At 30.1% G+C, this 22,436-nt stretch overlaps 6 protein-coding genes and 4 pseudogenes across 10 annotated transcripts, besides 1 other annotated feature; 6 read left to right on the top strand and 4 right to left on the bottom strand.

The window, feature by feature from the left end:
- Window positions 1-16,944: part of a mobile genetic element that runs on past the window's edge.
- TVAGG3_0480640 lies at window positions 50-3,524 on the top strand (annotated as a pseudogene). Its single transcript has one exon. A coding segment is annotated over exon 1 (3,475 nt).
- Window positions 4,648-5,079, top strand: TVAGG3_0480630 (uncharacterized protein; the record flags this gene model as incomplete). Its single annotated transcript, XM_051235845.1, has 1 exon — window positions 4,648-5,079. One exon carries the CDS (start codon window positions 4,648-4,650, stop codon window positions 5,077-5,079), a length of 432 nt encoding a protein of 143 aa, XP_051093669.1.
- Window positions 5,100-5,387, top strand: TVAGG3_0480620 (uncharacterized protein; the record flags this gene model as incomplete). Its single annotated transcript, XM_051235844.1, has 1 exon — window positions 5,100-5,387. One exon carries the CDS (start codon window positions 5,100-5,102, stop codon window positions 5,385-5,387), a length of 288 nt encoding a protein of 95 aa, XP_051093668.1.
- TVAGG3_0480610 (KilA, N-terminal/APSES-type HTH, DNA-binding family) lies at window positions 5,845-6,183 on the top strand (the record flags this gene model as incomplete). Its single annotated transcript, XM_051235843.1, has 1 exon — window positions 5,845-6,183. A coding segment is annotated over one exon (339 nt), but the record flags the coding sequence as incomplete, so codon positions are not given.
- On the top strand, window positions 7,405-8,161 carry TVAGG3_0480600 (annotated as a pseudogene). The gene has a single exon. A coding segment is annotated over exon 1 (757 nt).
- TVAGG3_0480590 lies at window positions 8,556-9,492 on the top strand (annotated as a pseudogene). Its single transcript has one exon. A coding segment is annotated over exon 1 (937 nt).
- On the bottom strand, window positions 10,503-10,853 carry TVAGG3_0480580 (keratin-associated protein family; the record flags this gene model as incomplete). Its single annotated transcript, XM_051235842.1, has 1 exon — window positions 10,503-10,853. The coding sequence occupies one exon, from the start codon at window positions 10,851-10,853 to the stop codon at window positions 10,503-10,505; it is 351 nt and encodes a 116-aa protein (XP_051093666.1).
- An 85-nt stretch (window positions 16,945-17,029) lies between the features above and the next one.
- On the bottom strand, window positions 17,030-18,008 carry TVAGG3_0480560 (annotated as a pseudogene). The gene has a single exon. A coding segment is annotated over exon 1 (979 nt).
- A 1,304-nt stretch (window positions 18,009-19,312) lies between these two features.
- On the bottom strand, window positions 19,313-19,879 carry TVAGG3_0480550 (uncharacterized protein; the record flags this gene model as incomplete). Its single annotated transcript, XM_001329500.1, has 1 exon — window positions 19,313-19,879. One exon carries the CDS (start codon window positions 19,877-19,879, stop codon window positions 19,313-19,315), a length of 567 nt encoding a protein of 188 aa, XP_001329535.1.
- A 3-nt stretch (window positions 19,880-19,882) lies between these two features.
- Window positions 19,883-22,339, bottom strand: TVAGG3_0480540 (glycoprotein 38 family; the record flags this gene model as incomplete). The annotated part of the gene is made up of 1 exon (XM_001329501.1): window positions 19,883-22,339. The coding sequence occupies one exon, from the start codon at window positions 22,337-22,339 to the stop codon at window positions 19,883-19,885; it is 2,457 nt and encodes an 818-aa protein (XP_001329536.1).
- Between the last annotated feature and the right edge of the window lie 97 nt (window positions 22,340-22,436).

Below are 22,436 nucleotides of genomic sequence, written 5' to 3'. Positions count from 1 at the left end.
AAAATAAACTTTATTTTTATTTATTTTTTAATTTTTTATTCTTACATAAATGAACAAAAACGGAACAGCTAAAATGAATGATAATCAAATTAAAGCAGAAGGTAGAAGGTTATTTAAACGCTTCTATAACATTCCTGATGGTGTTAATCCTAAAACTCGTAGAAGTTATTTAAATGAAGCCATAGATGCATATGAAGGATTTGACATTTCATCAGAAAGTGAGAGGTTAGCAAGAATGTTAAATGTTAATATTGATTTCTATTATTGTGATCCTCAACCGGAAGACGTGGACATAAATAAGGTAGACTTTCCATTAGTGGAATCAATAATGATAGATCCAGAATTTGAAACAGTAAATATTTTATTAACACAGAGTCCATGTGGAAAACTTCACGCTGACAGAATTACAGACGTTGAAGCACTCACAGGATATAAAGTTTGCCCCTTTTGCAAAGAAGAAGTTTATTCTATCCGTGATGATCCAGAAAGGAAAAACCAAAGAAGATTTTTAAAACATTGTGAGAAATGTAAAGAAAATAATGGAAGATTAATTCAAGACGTTCAATTGCAAAACACACAACAACCATATACACCACATATCACGAAACAGAAGATATATCAATGGCTATTAGCACATAATTTGCAGGAATATTATAAACCGACAAGATATTATATTACTTTTGACTTCGAAACATTAGAGACTAAAGAAGAATTACAACTTTCTGAGTGTGCAACTTTGAACGCTTACTTAAAACCATTCATGGTATCATCAACGGTTAAATTAAATGATAAAACATATACGAGGAATTTTTGCTTAACTTCAAGTGATTCTTTTATTTCTGATTGGATTGAGTTTTTATTTTCAACCTGTTCATTAGTTGCTAAATCAAATATTGAACAATATGAAGAATTAATGAAGTCGCAAACGGACCAAACGGCGGGGACTTTGTCTCATACATTAAATGAGAAACAAAAGGAAGCAATGAAAGAGCTTTTAGATGAAGAATTCAATAAAGTGAATATCATAGGTTTTAATTCGGGAAAGTTTGATTTAAATTTAATTCTTCGTGATTTAAACACTGCAAAATGGAAAATAAAATCAATGCTGGGTTCTTCTTCTCAATTTAAGCAAATCATTGTAAAGAAAACAAACGTTCCATATGAATTGAGATTTATTGACATCAGAAATTATATAGCGGGTGGGACATTAGACCAATTCACTCAAGATTTCGGAAACAATAAATCACGTGTTAAATCCTTTTTCCCTTATCAATTCATCACATGGGAGAATTACGAAGATGAATTATATAAAAGGAACCATTCACGAAAGATTCATTTTATTCAGCATTAACTCAAGAAACTATATCAGATAGTGATTATCAAATATATCTCAATGATGCTAAAAACTTTAAGAATAGATTAGAATATTTTATTCATTATTGCAATAAAGACGTTGAAATTATGATTGACCCAATTGATAAAATTATTGAAGAAACATTTGTTTATAAAATTGATATGCTTCATAATCTTTCTTTATCATCGAATGCTTCAATGATTCGTTACGTTAGCATATAAGAACTTCAATCCTAACGAAACATATCCAGAAGAAGAAAATGTGGAATCAAGTTTTGAATTAACGAAAAAGTATTGGAAATATAAAATTGAATCATATAAGAAACAAGATGAAAAAGCAGAAAGGGATACTAAAAATAATGTTTCAATGGATGATTTTCAATACTATCACGATTTAATCCTTTCATCTAAATGTAAAATGTGTGGTAAAGCGTTTACATATGCAAATAAACCAACATTGGATAGAATCGATAATGAAAAACCACATACCAAAGAAAATTGTCAGTTAATGTGTTGTTATTGCAATGTCGTAAAATCAAATAAAGATGAAGATGTTCAACGTTTAAGAATCAATTTAAGAAATTATGCATTAAAAAATAATTTACCAATGACTTTAGATTCAGTTGAAGCTTATCACATTCTCCGTAATGGAATTACTGGTGGTCTATCAAATGTTCAACATAGAGTAAATCTTAAAGGAATCACGCACATTAATAAACTTTCATATAGTCCAGAAACTAAAACTGTATCAAATGAGGACACACCAACATTATGACTCATTTCGTTGGAGTTGACTTTAATTCATTATATCCTTCATCATTTTCATCTAATCCTCATGATTTCATTCAATATACTGACCATAAAATGTATATGCCGGGAAAATTGAATGGTGTTATCATTTGTGATACAGCAACAAAGAAAGCAAAAGCACTGGGAATAATTAAGAAGAAAAATACTTTATTCGTGGCTGAAGTAAAGGGTCACATTGATGAAAAATACATTAATGATTACATAAACTTTTTACCGATAATAAGAAACTTTGATATTATCACAGATGAAAAAACAATTGGCAGTTTTATGTATAATTACATGAAATCAAACAATTACCGGTTGACCAGAAACAGAGAAAATTAACTCAGTTAGCATCAACACACAACCAATATCAACCATTTTCTTCTTATTATCTATGGTATCTAATAGACAGATTTCATTTTATCATTGATGATATTCAATCAATTTTAACATTTACTAAAAACACTTGTTTTAATGAATTTGCGAACAAATTTATGAACGAAAGACAAAAGGCTGAATTAGAAGGAAATAAAGGAAAAAGTTTATTTTGTAAGATTTCGCTTAATGGATCATATGGTTACGATGCAATGAATACACAAAATTACGCAAAGACTAAAATAATGAATGCACAGAAGGCACGCGTTGCATGTATGTCAAATAAGTTTAAAAACATAAGAGAAATAGGTGAAGATACATATCAAGTGATGCTTAAAGATAGATTTTATAGATGTGATACATGTTTACAAGAGGCATTCTTCACTTTAGATAATGCTAAATACTGGTATTTGGTTTTCATTTATGATTTTATGTATAAATGCATGGATGTTAATCGTTTTCATTTCATTGAAGGTGATACTGATTCATCTTATTGGGCAATCGCTGGCGACCCAAATCTTCCTAACACTCAAGCATTTCAAGCAATTGTTACTGATAAACAATTTTATGATAAAAACATTTTCAAATTCGCACCATTTGATTTCTTCTGTTTTGATGAGAAATTTAAACCTAAATTAAAGAATAAAGCTGAAGAAAAAGCACATGAGAAGAAGTTATTGGGTTTAGCAATTGAGAAACAAGGTGATAACATGGTTGCTTTATGTCCTAAGTGTTATACATCATTCAACGGTTCAATTGATGGGAGTGATTTTAAAAAGATTGCACAAAAAATGAAAGGTGTTAGTTTACGACAAAATAAACAATTAACACCTAAAAAATATTTGGATATAATAAATGATAAATTGATATTTGATGGTCAGAATATTAATTTACAACTTAAAAACGGGTCAATGACTCGCTTAACAATTGGTAAGACTGCATTAACAGGAGCACACACTAAGGCTGTATGTTGTGAAAATGGATGTTGTATGCCATTTATTTAATAAAATGCCACAGAAGAGACAAAGAGGTGGGCACCCTTAAAACATTGATTTTATTTTTATATAAATGGATAACACAGATTTAAAAATTTTAATTGATGATTTAGTATTTAATCAAAATTTTCTTGATTATTATGATTTAAAAGCATATCTCCAAAAATATGATAACAATATAACGGGTGATGATATGGAATATTATTATCCATATTATAAAAATGAAATTTTGAAATATCATGATAAAATAATTTCTAAAATTAAAGACAAAATTAAAAATAATGAATATTCAAAGGGAAAAACTAAATCACAACTTAAACAGTTGAAAGATTTCAAAAATAAAGTATTAACAGAAGAAGATATTGATGAATTATATAAATTATATAATCCTGAGCCACAAAACACCCAGGTCCTTCAGACCATAAATGCAGCACAAGCTTTAATTTATGATTCATTAGTTAAACCATATTCAGCCCGACTTTTAAATGAAGATCAACTTTTGGAATTCATCCTTCAACATAAACTCGAAGCGGGAAAGTATATCAAACCTTTATATACAGCATATTTAAAACAAATGAATAGAATACATCCAGAATTAATGAAGGAAGGAATGAAATCCAAAATCAAAGCAGATAAAATTAAACCACTTGCAACACCAAAACCTCCAACGACAGTACCGCCTCCTCCTTCAGTTAATCCTTCATCATTCACTTTATTATATCCATTTCAAACATTAAAGAAGCAAAAAGATTTTAAAAAGGATTTCAAGATATTAAATAAACCAATTGACCCAAAAATTCAACCGTTAAAGGAAAAATTTAGTCGACCTTCATTTGCTCCATATCCATATTCATACGAAATCGATCATCTGGAATATTCAAAAGGAAAAGTTACTTATTTATTTGCCATTAACATTAACACTAGATATTTATATTGCATTCCGGTGAAAGGGAAAACAGAACAGGAAACAAGAAGAGCTATTCAATACTTACTAGATCATGAAAGAGTAGATAATATCAGGGGTGATGGTGATAAAGGATTTCAGGCAGCTATGGCTCATTATTTCCCACAAATTAATTTTTTCTTCTCATCCTCTCCATATACGTTTCATAATAAAATAGTTGATGCAGTAATGAGAACTCTTAGAGATGCGTTAGGGGTTAACGGTCAGATATACTGGGATGGAAATCATGACTCCATCATACAACAGTTAGTATATTATTACAATAATACATGGCATAGAACTATAAACATGAAACCAGTGGAAATGAAAAATGATATTTCAAAAGAATGGGAATATATTAGAAAGCAAATGGAAAGGTTAAATGATGTTAAACGTGAACAAATTAATTCGGGGCTCATGAATTTTAAACAAGGGGATAAAGTTTTGATTCATCTCGATTATGGAAAAACTGATAAATCAATGACAAAAAGAAGACGAAGATTTGACACAATAGCTGAATTTGTTAGATATATTAACGGCAATGCATTAGTTGAAGTTGACAATAAATTAATAGAAATTCCGATTTATTTTATTACTCCATTATATTTAAATAATATTTAATTTTTTTTATTTCGTAAGAAATGAGTGACAACGAAGCAGCCAAGAGTCCAGACGATGAATATAAAAAGAAACTAAACAGAATTAAATCAAAAATATGCTATTACAAAAAGAAGCCACAATGCGGTGGGGTTGATGCCCATAAAACTAATGGAACTGAAAACGATAAAGAAATAATCGAAAAATTAGAAACTTACCGTTCAATCCTTAAACTGAGTGAAGCAAAAATAAAAGAATTTAATAGAATAAATAAATTGATTGGAAGAGATGAATTTAATAAAGATGAATTTTTAAACTCAATCCAAATTTAATTTTTATTCCTCTTTGACAACATCTCTCTTTCCATCATTACTGCATAACCACATTTTCTCAATTTTAGTGGTTTGTTATTTTTAACATGTTCTTGCATCATTTTTATCATTTCCTCCCTTGTTATGATTCGTGGTAAATTTTGAGCTTGTGGGGTATCCATTTATGATAAAAATAAAAATTTAAATTATGCCGTTCTAAAGTTTGTGACAACATGACATTTTGACAACAACACAGGTTATTCAATAATGACTTATTTTTGAAGAACTGAAGGTGCTACCATGTTACCATGTGCTACCAGGTCATTTAACTTCTCTGAAAAAGTGTGACAATATGACATTTTGACAACAACACAGGAAATGATTTGTCATGACTTCATCGGAATGAGTGTAAATGACCCAAAAATAAAGTTAGTTTTAAAATTATTTTTATTTTTTTATTTTGTATGTAAGAACAGAAATGTCAGTCGAAGCAAAAACATTCACTAACAAATCTAATGGCGAAACATTCACAAAAGGCACTTATAACGGTATTGAAGTCTTACGTAGAGACAAGGATGGTTACATTAATGCAACAAAGATGGCAAGAGAAGCAGGAAAGTTAAACCATTTAAACAGATTTCTCAATAGTGCTAAAATACAGGAAATTCTTGAGTTTTGGATGAACGAATACGGTGGAGCCAAAAGTGGCTCGACCTCAAAACAAGCATTTTATGAGCTTACTAAGGGTGTTATAAATGAATTCAAAGGTATTTACATACATCCTGACCTCGTTCATTTTGTTGCTGAATGGTGCTCTGTAAAGTATGCATTTTATGTCAAAGATATTATGGACTCCATAGACAAGAAAGTTCATGAGAAATTAGATGAAGAAGAACTTGAAGATACAGTAGAGAATGCTAAACCTTTGTTTGAAGAAGAAGTTGGAAAAATGTGCGAAAAACAATTAGAACATGAACGTGAGTTATGTTATGGTTATAGAGATTCTCCATACGAACTAGACCAATGGGAACAAGAAAATTTAAAGAGAGAATTTAGAGAATATGAACTCGCTAAGATAGCATTAGAAGCTGCAGAAAAGAAGTAAAAGCTTGGGGTTGTTTTGTACAAAAATATTGTGAGTAAATGAACCATTTATTTTTATTGAATTCACCAAAAATAATTTTTAGGGTAGATGGTTAGATCTAACCTCATTTCTAACCTCATGACATTTTGACAACAACACAGGAGGAAGGCAGTTATGAATTATTTTTGAAGAACTGAAGGTGCTACCATGTTACCATGTGCTACCAGGTCATTTAACTTCTCTGAAAAAGTGTGACAACATGACATTTTGACAACAACACAGGAGGAAGGCAGTTATGAATTATTTTTGAAGAACTGAAGGTGCTACCATGTTACCATGTGCTACCAGGTCATTTAACTTCTCTGAAAAAGTGTGACAACATGACATTTTGACAACAACACAGGAGGAAGGCAGTTATGAATTATTTTTGAAGAACTGAAGGTGCTACCATGTTACCATGTGCTACCAGGTCATTTAACTTCTCTGAAAAAGTGTGACAACATGACATTTTGACAACAACACAGGAGGAAGGCAGTTATGAATTATTTTTGAAGAACTGAAGGTGCTACCATGTTACCATGTGCTACCAGGTCATTTAACTTCTCTGAAAAAGTGTGACAACATGACATTTTGACAACAACACAGGAGGAAGGCAGTTATGAATTATTTTTGAAGAACTGAAGGTGCTACCATGTTACCATGTGCTACCAGGTCATTTAACTTCTCTGAAAAAGTGTGACAACATGACATTTTGACAACAACACAGGAGGAAGGCAGTTATGAATTATTTTTGAAGAACTGAAGGTGCTACCATGTTACCATGTGCTACCAGGTCATTTAACTTCTCTGAAAAAGTGTGACAACATGACATTTTGACAACATTTACGAAAATATGATGCAGTCCAAAAATAAAGTTAGTTTTAAAATTATTTTTCTTTTTTTATTCCTATATAAATGACAGCAACAAACAACAACAGCAACTATATCGTTTCTGATGAAAAAGTTATTGATTCATTAGCTGAGGAATTAGTTGTGGCAGAAACTAAAACCCTCAACGAAAGAATTGGTGAAAACAGGATTGATTTACATAACTACCTCAAATACGATGGAGGAAGAGGAAGGAAAACTGGTACAGCTTTATTAGCAAATAAAATTTCAAATTTAACGATTATAGATGTTGATATCAATAAATCATACAATGATGAACTTAAAGAAACAGTTAGAAAAGACATTTTATCAAAACTTTCGGATAAAGATGTTATTGTTAAAACCGCTTCAGGAGGTCTTCACATTTATTGCAACACTAATTTCTTCTATGCAGTTTCGAACAGAATGATTAAATGTTATTCCTGCAATGATTATGATATTGACATAATGACTTCTATGGATGATTCAAAGCGTTCATTAGTGGTTATGGCTGATTCAAGAGTTCGCAAGAATGCAACAGAACCAATCAAAACATACTCATTCATTCGTGGAAGTTATGATTCAACATTAACTAGAACAGTAAACGATATATTAAATGATTTGAATATTAAGGTAAGAGTTGAACAGAAGAATGAAGAAATAAAGAGTATAATGAATGAAAACAAAGATGTAAACATTGACGATAAACTAGCTCAAGCATAGTTGATGGCATCTGTGATTTTGAAGTACATAATGATGGTGGAAACATGAATTTAGAAAAAGAAATAACATTGTTCACACTGTTTCAAGCAATTAATTCGTTACCGGATCATTTAATTAATGAAGCCTACGATAACGTTTATAACTTCTGCAATTTAACAGAAAATGCAAAAAGTAATTTTGAAAAAGCACGTAGTAGATATGCACATTTAATGACTTCTCCATTTGTTTTAGTGAAGATTCTAAAACTATACAAAAGGAATATTATGATGAATACGTTTTACCTTTATTACGTAAGCCAAAAATAACATTTGATATAAAACTTGATGACTCGTTTTGATAACAGATATTAGACGCAAGGCTGAAAATCATCAGTATAAAAACAGTTCTGAAGTAATTGAGGATTTATCACGTGTAATCCGTTTTGTAGATTGTGGAAATAAATATTTCATTCAAAAGACTATAATATCCACGACAAAATGAATCAAATATCATTCGTTCTTCAATCAAACATGAAAGAGTCACTCAAAATGATTAAATTATTTAAAGAAGAAGGTAAAACCATAACAGCATGGGATGTACTACTAAATCAATTGTCTTCATTAACCGTTAAGGGTGTTTGCTTTAAATCTGATTCCCCAGATGTTTTCTCAACGTTTCAGGTTATAAATACAACATTCTCGAAAACCAGATTACTCAAAAATTGAGATGTTTATGAATTTCATTAAAGAAGCCATTTGTGATAATAACGATGAAGTGTATAAATACCTTCTCGGCTGGATTGCATCAATGATTCAACATCCCGGAATCAAGAATGAAACAGCAATTATTTTGAAAGGACTTCAGGAACAGGTAAAAACAGATTTACAGACATTATTTCTGAACTCCTCGCTGGTTATTCATGTAAAAACATTACTGAAATAAGTGAGCTAACGGTAATTTCAATTCGGTTGTTGAAAATAAAATGTTTCTTGTACTTAATGAACTCAAGAATGTTGGTGAAGATAGACTCGCAAACTTCAACGCTTTGAAATCAATTATTACGGATAATGAGATTAGAATTAATGAAAAGAATCAACCCAGAAGAACTGCTCAGAACGTTGCAAACTTCATTTTCGTAACTAACAACGTCTACCCTGTCAAAATTGAAGTTGGAGACAGAAGATACGTAGTTTTAAGGGTTAATGGTAAATTCAAAGGTCAATTTGATTACTTCAAGAATTTAATGGATTCATGCACTAAGGAATTTTATGATAATTTACTGACGTATTTTATGCAATATGACCTTTCATCATTTAATGTACGAATCATACCGATGACTGAAGCCAAACAAGATTTAATCGAGTTATCAACAAATCCTTTAGATGTATGGATAAATACACATTATGATGAATTGTGTGCAGGTATGACGTGTGAAAATGCTCTATTCTGCAAACCATCAGACATGAAAGACAAAAACTTTCAAATGAGTATTAAGGATAAATGTGATAGGAAACATAGAAGAATAGACGGTAAACAAACATGGTTTATGTTTTGAAAGAAGAAATGAAAGGATTATATAAACAGGTTGAACCAAACGATAATGAGGATTCATTTACTGACGATGAAATACCTGTAAATGAAGCTTTATAAAGTATGATTTGAATTTATTTTTGCATTAATCCTCCTGTGTTGTTGTCAAAATGTCATGAGTTAAATGACCTGGTAACATGGAGCACCTTCAGTTCTTCAAAAATAATTCATAAACTGCCTTCCTCCTGTGTTGTTGTCAAAATGTCATGTTGTCACACTTTTTCAGAGAAGTTAAATGACCTGGTAGCACATGGTAACATGGTAGCACCTTCAGTTCTTCAAAAATAAGTCATTATTGAATAACCTGTTTGTGTCAAAATGTCATGAGTTTAAATGACCTGGTAACATGGTAGCACCTTCAGTTCTTCAAAAATAATTCATAACTGCCTTCCTCCTGTGTTGTTGTCAAAATGTCATGTTGTCACACTTTTTCAGGAAAGTTAAATGACCTGGTAGCACATGGTAACATGGTAGCACCTTCAGTTCTTCAAAAATAAGTCATTATTGAATAACCTGTGTTGTTGTCAAAATGTCATGAGTTAAATGACCTGGTAACATGGTAGCACCTTCAGTTCTTCAAAAATAATTCATAACTGCCTTCCTCCTGTGTTGTTGTCAAAATGTCATGTTGTCACACTTTTTCAGAGAAGTTAAATGACCTGGTAGCACATGGTAACATGGTAGCACCTTCAGTTCTTCAAAAATAAGTCATTATTGAATAACCTGTAAACATTAACGTAAACATTTATTTCTGCAGTTCATTCATTACTTCATTACCTAATTAATTACAAACATAAAATATATTTAGTTCATTCAATGAACGCGGTAAGCCTGCAAAGTAGGCTCAAGCACATTCAATAAATGCGGTACCATGCGAATACAGTCATAAATGGTGGCATATAATCTTTACCCAAGCCTGTTGGATTTGTTGTGAAAGTATGTGAATGATTTCCTCCTGGTTCAGTTGGTCGAAAAGTCTTTTTTGCTGAATGGTTATAATCTGGAGATAAAACGTCATTGCCAGCATAATATTCTGAGTTGTATAATGGATGGTCTCTTAATGAGTGACTATGGTCACCAGAAAAGTTTGTAGTTCCTGTATGAGTGTGCGGTGGAAGGTTTGCTTCAGTAATTTTCTTCGAACCTCCTGTTTGCTTTGAAGAGTTCGCACAATAGAGGAATTTATCTACAATCTGTTCCCACATACCGAAACCTAAAACTTCTGAAGGATTTGTTGAGTTCATTGACGTATAAATAGAACCAATGGGGTAAATCATCTCAAGAATTGTATTTAATCCATTATGAATATTGAATTTATTATATAATATTGAATTTGGGTGAGTATTTAAAACTGGTCTTGTTATCAATATTAACGTATTATTTTTGAAAATTGCTTTTCTAACATCTTGAAATTTTGTGATTTCAGACCAGTTTCTTCCATCACTACTGATATTTACTAAATCACCACATCCTAAAGCAATGAAATACCCATCAATATAAAATAAATTTGTAAATCTATAATTTTGAGTAAATTTTGGAGTGAATGAATAAACCAATTCCCAATTTGATAAATCCTGTGATAAATAAATATGTCTGTTATAACTTACAGGATATGAATAGACCATTTCACCTGAAACGAGAACATAAACATTTGATCCATAACATAAAGCTTCAATGTCTCCATCAGCTTGAAAAATTTGTTCAAATTGACCTTGTGATATTGAAGATGATCTATAAATTTTATCATTTTGTAGGATAAAATACATGTTGTTAATGTAATACCACTTACTTGTATAATCAATTTTCAAATCTGATGACATCATACTAAACATATAATAATTTATCCCATCCTCACTAATGAAAATTTGATTGACTTCATAAATTAGTACCCATTTATTATTAACACATCTAATAGGATTATTTGGATATTTAAATTTAGCATCTTGATTTAAATTACATTTGAACCATTGGATATAATCGAATGAATAACAAGGGCAAAAATCATCTTCAACCGTTATCATTCCCATAAATTTACCGTTATTATATTCAACATATAAAATTATTGGATTAATGATTGGCTTTCGTGTATCAGGATTCAAAACAGATGGAGTAAATGATTCATAGTTTTTAAAATCATTTGTTTTAAAATAATAAAGCACTCCATCTGTATAAAATAAATACATGGTCACTCCATCGAAACATATCCATTCAAAGGAATCTATATCAAAGGTTTTATCTGATGATTTCATAAAATTTAAAAATGGCGGAGTAAAATAGACCTCTGATTGTTTTATTTCTTCATTAACATAAGTTTTATCTGCTTTCTTCTCTAACACAGCAGCAACATATTCCTTATCTGCTTTCTTCTCTAACTCATCGTTAACATAAGTTTTATCCGCTTTAAGGTCTAAACATCCTGAAACCCATCCTGTATCGGCTTTAGTTTTTAAAATCTTTGATGTCCATTCATGATACCATTCAACCATTTCTTTAATTTCATTATCTTTTTCATTAACATAAGTTTTATCTGCTTTCTTCTCTAACACAGCAGCAACATATTCCTTATCTGCTTTCTTCATTATGTCATTTAGGAAACCTTTTATGAATTCCTCATTTAAATTAAATCTTCCAATCTTCAAAACTTTAGGAAATGCATTTAATGCGTAATATCTTTGTTCTTCTGGTGGAATTGATGTTATATCATCCGTTATACCTTTAATTTTAGAATTCATAAATAAAATTTCTTTTATATTTGATATCACTGCACCACCTTTGCAAACGAATTCGAAATGGTCATTTTTCAATACTATCTCCAAATCTCCATATTTCAACCTTTGCGTTTGTTCTGCCGTCTTTGAATTATATGCATATATGGCGTATGTAATGGTCTGAGGGACCTGGGTGCTTTGTGCCTTAAGTTGCTGTGGTTGCTGTTGTTTAATCATTTATTATGATTTAAAAATAAATATTTAATCTGTTATCTCATCACCTATTTTTTCTATTTGAAATTGCCATAATATTTCATTCATGAATTCTAAATCACAATCAAATAGGTCAGTTATTCTAAATTTAATATTTGATAAATCTTTTGAATGAAGAATAAATGAATTCCCGGATAATTGAAACGGATATGATAAAGAAAATGTGTTTAAGTTGATGGATAAAATGTTTTGTATTGATGGGTAAGAGTTAGGGTCTAATGTTTGATGTGAAAATCTCATTGGGGTATTAACTTTATCACATTTGATTAAAATGAAATTGGAACCAGTGTCAGAATACAAAACATCCCCAACATCTTTTTCAAAATTTAATATCCCCAACAATGAACGAAGATGAGGAGTACAAAATTTAATTTTCAGCGGAAATTTAATAAGGTTATTTATTTCATCAAGTTCAAAAAGTTTATCAGGTTTTGATTTAAAATTTTCTTCATACCATACGATAAAATGATTCATTTAAATAACTTAAAATCATGTTAATATCCCATTTCGTTATCACATTATTTATATACATATCATACGTTTTTTCATGGTCATCTTTAATAAATGATATATAATCTGAAGGGTCTAAAAGAATGGGATTAAATTTACCACTCACAGAAACGAGAGTAACATTATAAATTCCGCTAACTGTTAAATTTAATTCACAGTTATTATTCGAAATAATATTGATAATTGACATTTTTATTACGATTAAAAATATGGTAAAGCGTTATTTTCCAGTGATAAATAAAACTAGAATAAGATTACCTCAAGAATTCATAAATTCAACGAATAAGAAATTCATTCATGTTATAAATTTTAGTGTTTTCAGAAAATATGAGTCAATGTCATATTCATCATCGGGTTATATTTCACTTCATTCAAATTTAGTTCAATCAAACCCATATAATGACCATTTCATAAGATTTTCAGATGGTATTAAAAATGTAATTGATAGATTAAAATATGAACAGATTGACAATATCGAATTTTTGGAATTTTGGTTTAAATATCCCGATGGAAAAAAGATTGAAGTTAAAGATAAAGCTGATACTATAACAAAAACAATTACAATGACCGATCCAGATAGTGGGGAACAAAAAGAAATAAAACAAACGATAGAAACCGGTGAAAGGTCAATTATTATTGATTATGATTCAAAGGATTATTATTCGATAATGTTAATGCTTGAATATTAAATAGCCTTAACAAAGAATTTTTCAAGTGATATTTTATATTCATCAACTATTTTATTATAAATATCATTATATGTTAAATGAAGTTCAGTTGTTGTTCCGTTCTTTGATATCTTAATTGTGCTAATATCCTTTATAGGATTTATTTTTGCAACTGTTCCGCAGCATGAAACCTCATCATCTATGAAAAATTGAATCTTAACGTCTGAATCTTGAACATCACAAAGAATGGCGATAATGTGAATTAATGATTCATAAGGTAAAATAATTAAACCTGATTGGTCAATTAAATTTATTATTGAATCATAATTATTAATTATTATATCACGGTAAATTTTCATTAATTCAGAATTAATGTCTATTTTATATGGCGCATTGCGACTGGAATCGTAGATTCCTGGGTTCTCGATGTTTGATGAAAGAGGTGGGGGGTATGTTGGATAAGTGGGAATTTCAACAGGTTCTTTACCGGGTTCAGATAAAATGATTGGGTCTCCATCTTCTTTATTTTGCTCCTCCTCCTTTTTCGGTAAGTCACGAGTTAATTCAGGGCTAACATTAACTTTAACATTTTGAATAATTCGTGATTTATCATCATTTACGTTATAACCAACCGTAATCTCTGCTTTTGCGTTTGTGTTCTTTTGACTTGTGAAACGTCTTCTCATTTATAATTGAATAAAAAAAAGAAAAATATATTTAAAGTTTTATTTAGTTGTTACGGTAATATCCCAAGGTTCATCATTGTTTGCTTATACTTTCTTTGTAACTGCACCAATTATGTTATTGATATTGCTTTGAGTTTCTTCCAGTCTTATTTTATCATTTACAATATCTTTAATCATTTCATTACATGCATTCTTAAAACCATCTGATTTTTCTAATTTACGTCTATCACTTTCTTTAATTAAATCAAAGTTATAACCTTGTTGAGAATAAAGTGGTTTCTTTATCAATTCCTTGAACGCTTCTGAAAGTGAAGATGAAGAAATTCTTGCCACTTGAATTGGTTTAAATTCTGCTTTCATTGCTTCTTTCTGTTCATTGAACACTGGATCGAATAAAGCAACTTTAAAGAATTTCTTAGCTGGAATTTCAGGTCTAATATTTGCATATTGACCATCAAACTGATTAAATATCGTGGTAATCCATCCGGTCCCTCTTCAATAGCATTTAATTCTTCATTGAAATAAGAATATGGATTATGACGGTATGAATTAATTGGACCATTTTCACCTTCTCCAATGTATTGTTTAACAGCTTTTCCATTTTCATCAAATTGTATAGGATAACGTTCATTATATGCTTTACGTTTAGGATAATCAGACATAGTTAATTTATAACCATTTATGACTTTAATATTACCTTGACCATCAGTAACGAAAACTTCATTTATACCATCAGGTTTTCCATTTGGACCCGTAATGTCTGCTTCGCGTGCTTCCCAATTTGGTCCATGACGTTTGGCATATGCTTGAGCTTCTGGTAATGTTAAAACGTTTCTCATTTGTTTAACATCCTTTTGAAGACCGGCAACAATGTGGACTAATTCTTTCATTCCGTCTGGAACTTTCATAGTTCTATTATATACACCCTTTTTGTTTGTCCCTTGTTTTAATGGAACCTGTAGAAGATTTGCTATTTCTGTCATGTTTAATTATAAATAAAAAATAAAAATTAATTATAAAAAGTTAATCAAATTTAACACTTCCTTTATTTAAATCAACTATTATTTTTCCATGTTCTCCTAATTGTTGATATTGTGTGTAAAGTTCATTAATGCTCATTGGTAAATTCACTTGATAAAGCATAACGTTCAACTGTTGACGACTAAAACCACTGAAAATGAAAAGGGTGGACAGGTTTGATTTAATGTTTGTGCTTAATGCTTTGAAATATTGAACAGCCATAAAGAATGAACACTGAATGTGTCGACATTGAGTTAATAACTGATTAAAATATGATTTCTCATTAGTTATTAGTTTTGATTTCACGGCATCATCTAGAAAAATTAGTGAATGCAAAAATTCTCTATCAAAATTTGAAATAGAAAGTGTTTCAAATAATTCATCCCGTTGTTTATCAATAATTTTATCCTCTAATCCTTGCTTCTTGATTGTATTATATAATTCTTTATACATTAAAAAGTTTTTTAAATAATCTTCTGCTTCTTCTTGTGATAAATAAATAATTGGAATTTTGATTAAATGCTTTAAAGATTCAAATGTATCATCTGAAGGTGAACCTGAACGGTTGATATAAATTAACACATGTGAATAGGGGGAAGTGTTAGCAATAATGATAATTTGTTTTAATATCGTTAATGTTTTACCTTTATTTTGTTTACCAATTGCTGCAGTGATTGAATTTAAGTAACATTCAGAATATGGAATTTTCATTAATTTTTCCTTAGATAGAGCATTTCTATTATCACTCAATGCTTCATTAATCATATCATCTATGTATGTATTATATACTCCTGCTAATTCTTCATAAGGGGTGGATGAATTTAAATCCATTTAATCAAAAATAAATTTATAATTTTAAACATTTCTATTCATCAATATTTCATCATATGAACTTCTATACTGTGGTGGTGTACCTGTTGGATGATATTTCAAACCTTCGTCCGGTGTCCATGTCCAATATGTTGTCCTAGTAAACCAAACCTGAGGAGGATTTGTCACCTTTGAACAGTAAGTGTCATTTTCACCCTGAATGATTGGATAAGCTTTCACTTGTACTGTAACTTGTGAATTGAAAGTTTCTAATCCATCAAAGAATATACCCGCTCCATCACGTTGAACTGGAATAGTGCATAAGAATGAAGTTTGGTCTTTCCATGTTCTAGCTAATGGTATGCCATTATCATCATTCAGTGGTCTAGTTAATGAGTCCTCGTATTCTTCCGTGCATTCATTCACTCCATCTAAATCAGAAGCTTGAAGCATACGTGTAAAGAATATGTCGCCCACTGTGGTCATCGCTTGATCGGGGAAGTTTCTGGAATCTATAGTGACCTGAAGACCTCGAAGCATTGGATTTTCTAAAACTGTTCTTTGCATTGCATTCTTCGGAAATGTTAACACAACATCTGTAACATTATGAAGAGCGTATGAGAAATCTGAGCTGATACCTTCAGGAGTGATGCAACCTCCATTTAGTGAACGAACGTCAATATGTTGAGCTGGAATCATGAATGGATCTTCCTTACTGAATAAACGTGGTATTGCTTTAACTGATTCTTCAATTAAACCGTATCCTGGTGTAATGCATTTATCCTCTAAAACTTCCATCTTTGTGCATGAAATAATAACGTTATCAACTGTTGCGTCAGCAGATGTAGCGGCTAAGCTTGTAATTAATTTGGCAGGAAGTCCGATTTGTTGGAATTTGCGATCATATTTATAAACATGATTCATAATCTTTTCATAATTTTCATCAGTTATCTTTTCATAAACGTAATTTTGTAAATCAGCAACTCTTAACGGGTCAACCTGACAAAATACTAAAGTATCCCTGAAAACATAATATTTAAGAATGATTTCACCAAATGATTTAGGATAATCATCGAACGCCTGAAATGCTAACAAATCATTTACCGGAATAATCATATCAAAAGTGATATCAACTTCTTCATTTGCTTCTTGAAAACTTCTGAAGGGTCAATATATTTACCACATACTGAGTTATCATATTTTTGAACATTATTATATAACGAATGAACAAACTTTTTAACTTTCCTTTCTGATTTTGGTTTATATGTTGCAAATGCGAAAGATTCACGGGCGCAATCCATCTGAAGATAACCGGCATCACCTCTTTCGGTTTCTACTTCTAATTGTTTAAAGCTTTGATTTGATGATTTGTAACCAACGAATAAACGCATGCATTTAAAAGCGGCATCACATGTGAAAGCTTTATTTGAAACTAGAGTTGCTTTAACTTTGCGTTTAATATATGTGTCACCTAATTGGTTCACATCATGAGCCGGATTTGTAATTCTTAAATGAGTTTGTTTATCATCAAAATATGGAGCATCAGAGTCATAGCATGAACTTTCAAGTTCTCTATAATATCTTCTACCGTCATTCTTTGCGAATATTTCATTTATCTTTTCGAATGAATGAAACACATTTCCATTAATCGGTTTAGTGTTTGGCACCAAATAGTTAGTCGTCATTTATTAATAAATAAAAAATCAAAATTAAAAGATGAAAATGAATTTTTAATTTTAATGAAATAATCAACTATGGCTGCAGGTATATTTAAGAAACTGTGGGATAAAGTAAAAAGAGGAGCGAGTAAAGTTTGGGAAACAATGAAAAAGGAGCAAATTGGATATTTAAGAATAAAGAAGCAATTAGTGACGTTGCTGAATCAATAACACCAAAAGCTGCCCCAATAAGAGAAATATTAAATAAAGGAGAAAAAGTTTATCAAAGACTTCAACCGATACTAAGATAAAAATAATATTTATTTTTCCACTATCTACCTCCTATTTTATTAAGTATTCCTTCAGCAATTCCACCAATTGCGTTACCTGCTTGTGCTCCCATCGCCGGATTACCTGCTTTAGTACCTAATACTCCACCTATGATAGTTCCTGCCGTTTTCGCTACTGGTGCCAAAAAGTTTGCAACGGGTTTAATAATATTTTTATGAACCCAACCCGCAGCTTTCTTAATTCCATCCCATAATTTTTTAAAGAATCCTGCCGCCATTTCTGATTTAATATTAATTAAAAAATATATTTCATCACTTATATTCTAATTTTTATTTAATGATAAATGAAACCGATTTTAAAAATAAATGAAACAGAGGAGGAAGAAATAAATGAAAGTGAAAATGTTCAACAAAAAATAAACGTTGTTAAACCAATTACTGAAATAAAAATTTTTTCATCTGTTGAAGAATTTAATGACTATTATGCTAACAATAAAAAATTATTTGAAGAATTGACAACGTGTAAATTGAATAAAATGTTTAAAGTTGATGGATTCAAAATTTCAAAAATAAAGGGGGTGGTTAGTTTGAAATCTATTCCTCAATCAAGAATCACCTCATTAATGAAAATAGATGATTTAACAAAAAGAATAGAAGAGATTGAAGAAAGAATAAATCAAATAATTGATATCATAAATTCAAATAATCATTAATTTCAATTTCTTTTTCTCGTTTATGAGGTCTTTGATTATGACTTTATTGATTTCATAAATTCAAATAATGTTTAATTAATCGCGGAATATCTGACATCATCTATATATAGCTTCTTTTTTTATTTTATTTCATTATGTTTGGGCTGAGTGTAAATGTCTTACAATTTTGAAAATTTTTTAAATCTTAATTTATTCAAAAACGTGAGAATAAAAACCGTAAGAATCATACATTTTTTACTTCATATGTTAAAAAAAATGATACAAAATCGTTCAATATTGTATGAATTCTTACGTTTACAAAAAAAGTCACACAACCCGTCCACATATACTACTGTTCATTTATATTAAAATCCTTAGTTAGATAACTATCGGTATCATAGAATTGATGGAATTGTGCAGTATCTTGTGTTCCAATTCCATATTCAGTATAATCATAGTTATTAGATAAATCTTTTGATGCTGTCACACGAACAGTTGCAGAATCTTCCGTTATTTCAACCATTTCAAAATCAATTACAAGAGGGGGACTTATTTCATTCTTTACTACTGATATTTGATTGATATTTTGATTATGGACACATTTAATATAAATTTTAAGTGGGGCATCTTCAGTGATTATGGGAGTAGTAAGATAAAATTCGAATGAACTTTCTGAAGAAGTATTAATTAGTTGATAATTGTTGTTATTCGAACAATCTACAAAATTAAACTCGCGTTCAGCATAGCTATCCAATCTTTTTTCTGCGGTACATCTAATGTATATAATATCGCCTTGATATCCTATATTTCCATTATCTTGACAAGAATAATTAATATATTCATTTAAATTCAAATCATATTCAATAATGACATATCTGTCAAATTTGTCAGTAAACTTGAATTGAATTTTAGTCATTTGTTAAATGTTAGCAGTCACATAAAACGCATTATATAAATAACCATAATAATTGATCTCTCTTAATGCAGATTTTGAAATAACATTCTGAAATTCGCTATTACTTGCAGAATCTTTATATTGAGCTTTCATTGATTCGAATTCACAAATATAGTCTAGACGGAATTGAAATTCCATTTTAGAATATTTTTCAACATTGAAGGTGTCATAAGAAGTTTGACGAATTTTAGGTGATGGTACAATCTTTATATCAGATACATCTGAATATTTGATGATAGTGTTTTCATTAGAAGAAATCATTGCAAATGAGAATGACATTTTTTCCTCATTTTGTACAGGAATTGTGACATAAACATTGAATTCGTTTTCATTTCCAATTTCTTCCATGCGCACATCGAGATCATATTGTTCATAATCAGAATCAATATGTGTATCGACTTTTGCTTTATAGTAAACAGGATTTGATTCAATGTTATCAATATTGCATTTGAACATTTGTTCACTATTATCAGGCATCATATCTTGTGTCTTATGGCATGAAATTGAGCTTTCTGTGATTTGTCTTCCTTGTGTGATTGTTACAGGAATTATGAAGAGTGATGATTCTTGTCCAATTGTATCTAATATTTTAACTAATAAATTCTTTTGACCTGGTGCAACATTATTTGGAACAATTAAAACAAACATGTAATCATTTTCAGTGTTGGAAACTTTTACTGGTTTGTAGGTATTGACAATTGTTGGATTTGACATATCAGAAACTCCTGATTCAGCAAATTCAAATTTTAATGATGAATCTTCTATCAAATCTGCCTTTATTATCTTAATAATAAATGTCATTCTAGAGTTTGTTGCAAATTCCTGTGTTGTACCTGATAATGTAATTGATTCAATTTCAGGGGGTTCCAAAATTAAAAAGTCGATTGTTTTATGAGTTATAATGGCATCATTATAAAGTAAGGCAAATGTTGCTTGTGTTGGCAATGTTTCCTCAGTATTGTATGTTATTTTATTTGCTAAATCTATTGAAAAATCATGGTCACTTTCTCTTGAGTCAATTTCAATATATGACGAAATCATAGATTCATATTGGCCAATTTTTCCAACTATTTTCAAGTGAAGATTATCAGCATTGGATATTATAATATTAATGTTTCCTCCTATAGTACCTGATTTTGGCAAGCAGTGATTGACATTGATCTCCATTTTCAAATATGAAAAATGCAAAGAGAAATAATCAGAATCTGATTCCACATTGAAATAGATTCTCAAAATATTCCATGAGTAGTCATCCAAATTTACTTTAATACTGAATGCAAACTTTTTACTTTCACCAGGAATCTCAGTAATATTGCCAATTAATTTATCTCTATCATCCGATACAGATATAAATTCTTTAGGAATTTGATTCTGCAAAGTAATAGTTCCAGTAATGAACTCTTCGGGAAGCAAAAGGTATCTATCATTAGTATCTTTTGGATGATCAATCGTATGACTTTTAATTGCAATTTTTGGAAGAATATCTATCTCGATTTCTGTGTGATTTAAAATTTGAGAACTACTCGTATCAACCAAAATAAAGGTAATACTGTGTTCAATTTCATATAAAGAGTTTGAAATGTAAAATGTATCTCTACCGTAATAGATATTTGTTATATCAATTTGATCTTCATATAAAGATATATCTTCTGAATATCCGCCTATTTTAGACATTATTTTAGCATAAGGAACTGTTGGATAAGCTTCATAACTAATCTCTAATCTCCCAATTGAATCAATGAATGTTTTTTGTTCGTCTTGTTTCTTTACAGAAAACTGGTTGCTATTATTCGATTTCACGATAGATGTGAGTGGAGAATAAGACAATGATGACTTTTTTGTTACTCCCTTTTCATCTATATAAATTAACTGTCCAACTATGTAATAATCTCCTTCTTGAACAGAACTTGGGATGAAAACATTATGTAAATACTCATTTGAGATTTGCAATGAATTTTCTTGAAAAATATCCTCATTTACATTTGTATTTTGAGTAAGTGCAAATCTATAAGATTCTCGTCCTTTTTCATAATAATCATAAGCAAATAGTTTGCCAAAAGAAAATTGATTCCATTGTCCAGAATACCCTGCAAAGGAATATACTGTTATTTGAGGGTTTGAATTAAATTTAACATTGATAAAATCAGAATCATAATTTGGAACTTCTATAATTTGAAATAACGTAAAGGGTTTTATATCCGTAACTGTCACTGTTATAGTGTTTGGACCCGTTACATTGCCGGTATAACCATAATAGTTATCTATATAAAGGCCATTTACGTAGAATTTAATAAGATATGCTTGATCTGTTAAACCGGTACAAGTTAGGGATATTGGCTGATTAAATTCAAGAAGTTTAGTTATCTCATCACATCTTATTGCTTGTTGGGCAAATTTGGCCAAGAAAAGCAATAACATCATCAAAAATACTAATAACTTTTAAAATTGTTTGCAATTCAATTTTGAATAATTTTTAAAATTGTTTGCAGTTCAATTTTGAATTACGACGATAACAACA

This window comes from Trichomonas vaginalis, chromosome II (genome assembly GCF_026262505.1).
Source record: "Trichomonas vaginalis G3 chromosome II, whole genome shotgun sequence".
NCBI classification, from domain to species: Eukaryota; Parabasalia; order Trichomonadida; family Trichomonadidae; genus Trichomonas; species Trichomonas vaginalis.
This window is presented reverse-complemented; position numbering and strand designations above follow the sequence as displayed.